Source organism: Phytophthora parasitica (assembly GCF_000247585.1).
Source record: "Phytophthora parasitica INRA-310 unplaced genomic scaffold supercont2.35, whole genome shotgun sequence".
NCBI lineage: Eukaryota > Oomycota > Peronosporomycetes > Peronosporales > Peronosporaceae > Phytophthora > Phytophthora nicotianae.
In genome coordinates this window covers 249453-251589 of record NW_008649021.1, presented here as the reverse complement: position 1 = coordinate 251589, position 2137 = coordinate 249453, and the positions used below count along the sequence as shown (strand labels likewise).

Here is a 2137-nt window from a genome sequence, read left to right as displayed (position 1 = left end):
TTTCTGAAGCACAATTACAGAAAAGTTATACTAAAGCCTGCTAAATACACTTTTTTGCAGTACAATAGCAGAAAGTTAAACTGAAATGAGATGAAGTGAAAATTTATATTATTGGTCTGCTGCTTTCTCCCTTACCAGCGGCGACAACGAAATATTGTAACACACAGGGCTCTCGACGAGAATCGTGCTATGTGCCTTCGACTTCGGAGACAGTACGCTTAACGTCGCATCACTTAGGTGCACTGCCACGTCAGTACTCGTTTGGGGCCTGTATACGAAGTAGATGACTATCTGTATGCAGCTCAATAGGACGCCGATTAAATTGATCACTGCCACGAAATAGTCGTCATCTAGATAACCCGAGCCTGCCCCCAGCGCGCTGGAAATCAGAATCATGGTGCACATGTTAATCGGGATAGAAGCGGAGTTCCTGGTCTTGACTACGTGTTTGAGCGTGGCCAATGGGGACGCGAACATCGAGAGACTGAAAGCACATCCAGCATATCCTAGAGACTTGCCAACCTCAGACTTGTTTTGGTCGAAGACACCCGAGACACCGAAAACCACGTAGAGTGTGATCATGCACCACACTGCAAAGGCCATCAAGTATAGCTTGCGGAGCCGTACGCGTTTTTTCTCGGGGCTCCACCGATAGTAGATAATGTTGTATACGATACCAAAGATCTCACCGAAGAGCTGAGAGCCCATGATACGAAAGAAACTGTTCGTGACGTAACGGTATGTTATCCTACGGCAATCGTACATCACATCAAGGTCAGCATTGAATTCATATCGTCATGGTTACACGGATACGCACCACAAATGGCAACTGATAACCATCGTAATAAGCGGCAGTTCAGCCATTTCACCGATGTTTTTGTTGCGGTGGACATTGTATATGTCTGGCACTGGGCTGAGGCGAAGCAGAATATCGGCGACACCCGTGAAAACGTTCAATAGCGTCACCCAAAACACCATAATGCGGCCGGCCGGGTTGGAGGTTGTCGAATGTGGTCTAGCCAACCTTGACGTCTCGCTTAAACATGGATAGGACGCATGGGCGTTGGAGTGTTCGCATTTGGCAAATTCAAGCAAGGCACATGCACACCTTGCGATTACTATTTTCTCAAACGGAGTCCATTAGTAATTGACCAGTACAGTACACACAATCAGCAAATAGAGCTCAAAACCATCAGCACGAAACACGAATCTGATGATTTCTGGCGATTTTGGCACGTCAGAACGAAACACAAAACCTGAGGATAATCTTTGTTTTTTTTTAATTTGATGATTTGTCCTACTTTTCGTGTTTGCCAAACATTCTACAGTACAGCAGGGCCGTTAATTCTTCCATTGTATTGACCTCAACAACTTACTTTTAGGGTCCTTGGGCTCATTGAATAGAGCCACAGATCGCTCAATTCCGTTGTCATGTCCTAAGGTCATGTGGGCCACGAGATTTACTGGTTGCCTTTCCTACAAGTTGATCGAGCCGTATTCTTATCCATGAAGCACGTCTTTTGTGAAGTCATTTCCTCCCGAAATATTCCAAGCCCTGTTAATGTTGCCTTCAGGATTATACAGCAGGTTTGTAAAGCCGTATCTGCTGGACGTGGCTTGAGTGGTGCTTAGGACGTAAGCCATCAGGTACCGGTATAGTATTATTCTGAAGATTTGAATAGCCATTAGAACAGTTCCAACAGACTTCAGAGGGACTAAAGCGTTCTTGAGGGCCATTTAACTTCAGACCATCAGAAAGTGGATGCTTTTGCAAATTTTAGGATTGGGAAAAACAGGTCCAGTGTGAAGTCCGTATTACACATACGTAGACTACTTTCGACACACCGTGTGATCGCTTCACAAGGACAGGCATAAGGATACGGATCGAATGATGTGTTGTGGAATTTTTCAATTCTACTGTTCGATAAATTGTTAGCATCGTAATTGCGACGTTGTCAAGCTCAAACAAGAAATCTGACAGCCGCACTGTGTAGTGAGCAGTACTAGTGTTTAGGTCAGTTGCGATTATTTGTCGAAGTGGTCGAGTGCCTACGTGAAGCACTTATCATCACACTGCGCTAACACAGATTCACCAGTGCGACGTTGAGCGTCTGTGCAGTACCTCAAATTGGTGGTA

The 2137-nt window shown here is 45.1% G+C and overlaps 1 protein-coding gene across 1 annotated transcript; it reads right to left on the bottom strand.

The window, feature by feature from the left end:
* Positions 1 to 108: 108 nt before the first annotated feature.
* Positions 109 to 978, bottom strand: PPTG_12646 (hypothetical protein; the record flags this gene model as incomplete). Its single annotated transcript, XM_008909782.1, has 2 exons — positions 109 to 748; positions 818 to 978. 2 exons carry the CDS (start codon positions 976 to 978, stop codon positions 109 to 111), a joined length of 801 nt encoding a protein of 266 aa, XP_008908030.1.
* Positions 979 to 2137: the final 1159 nt, after the last annotated feature.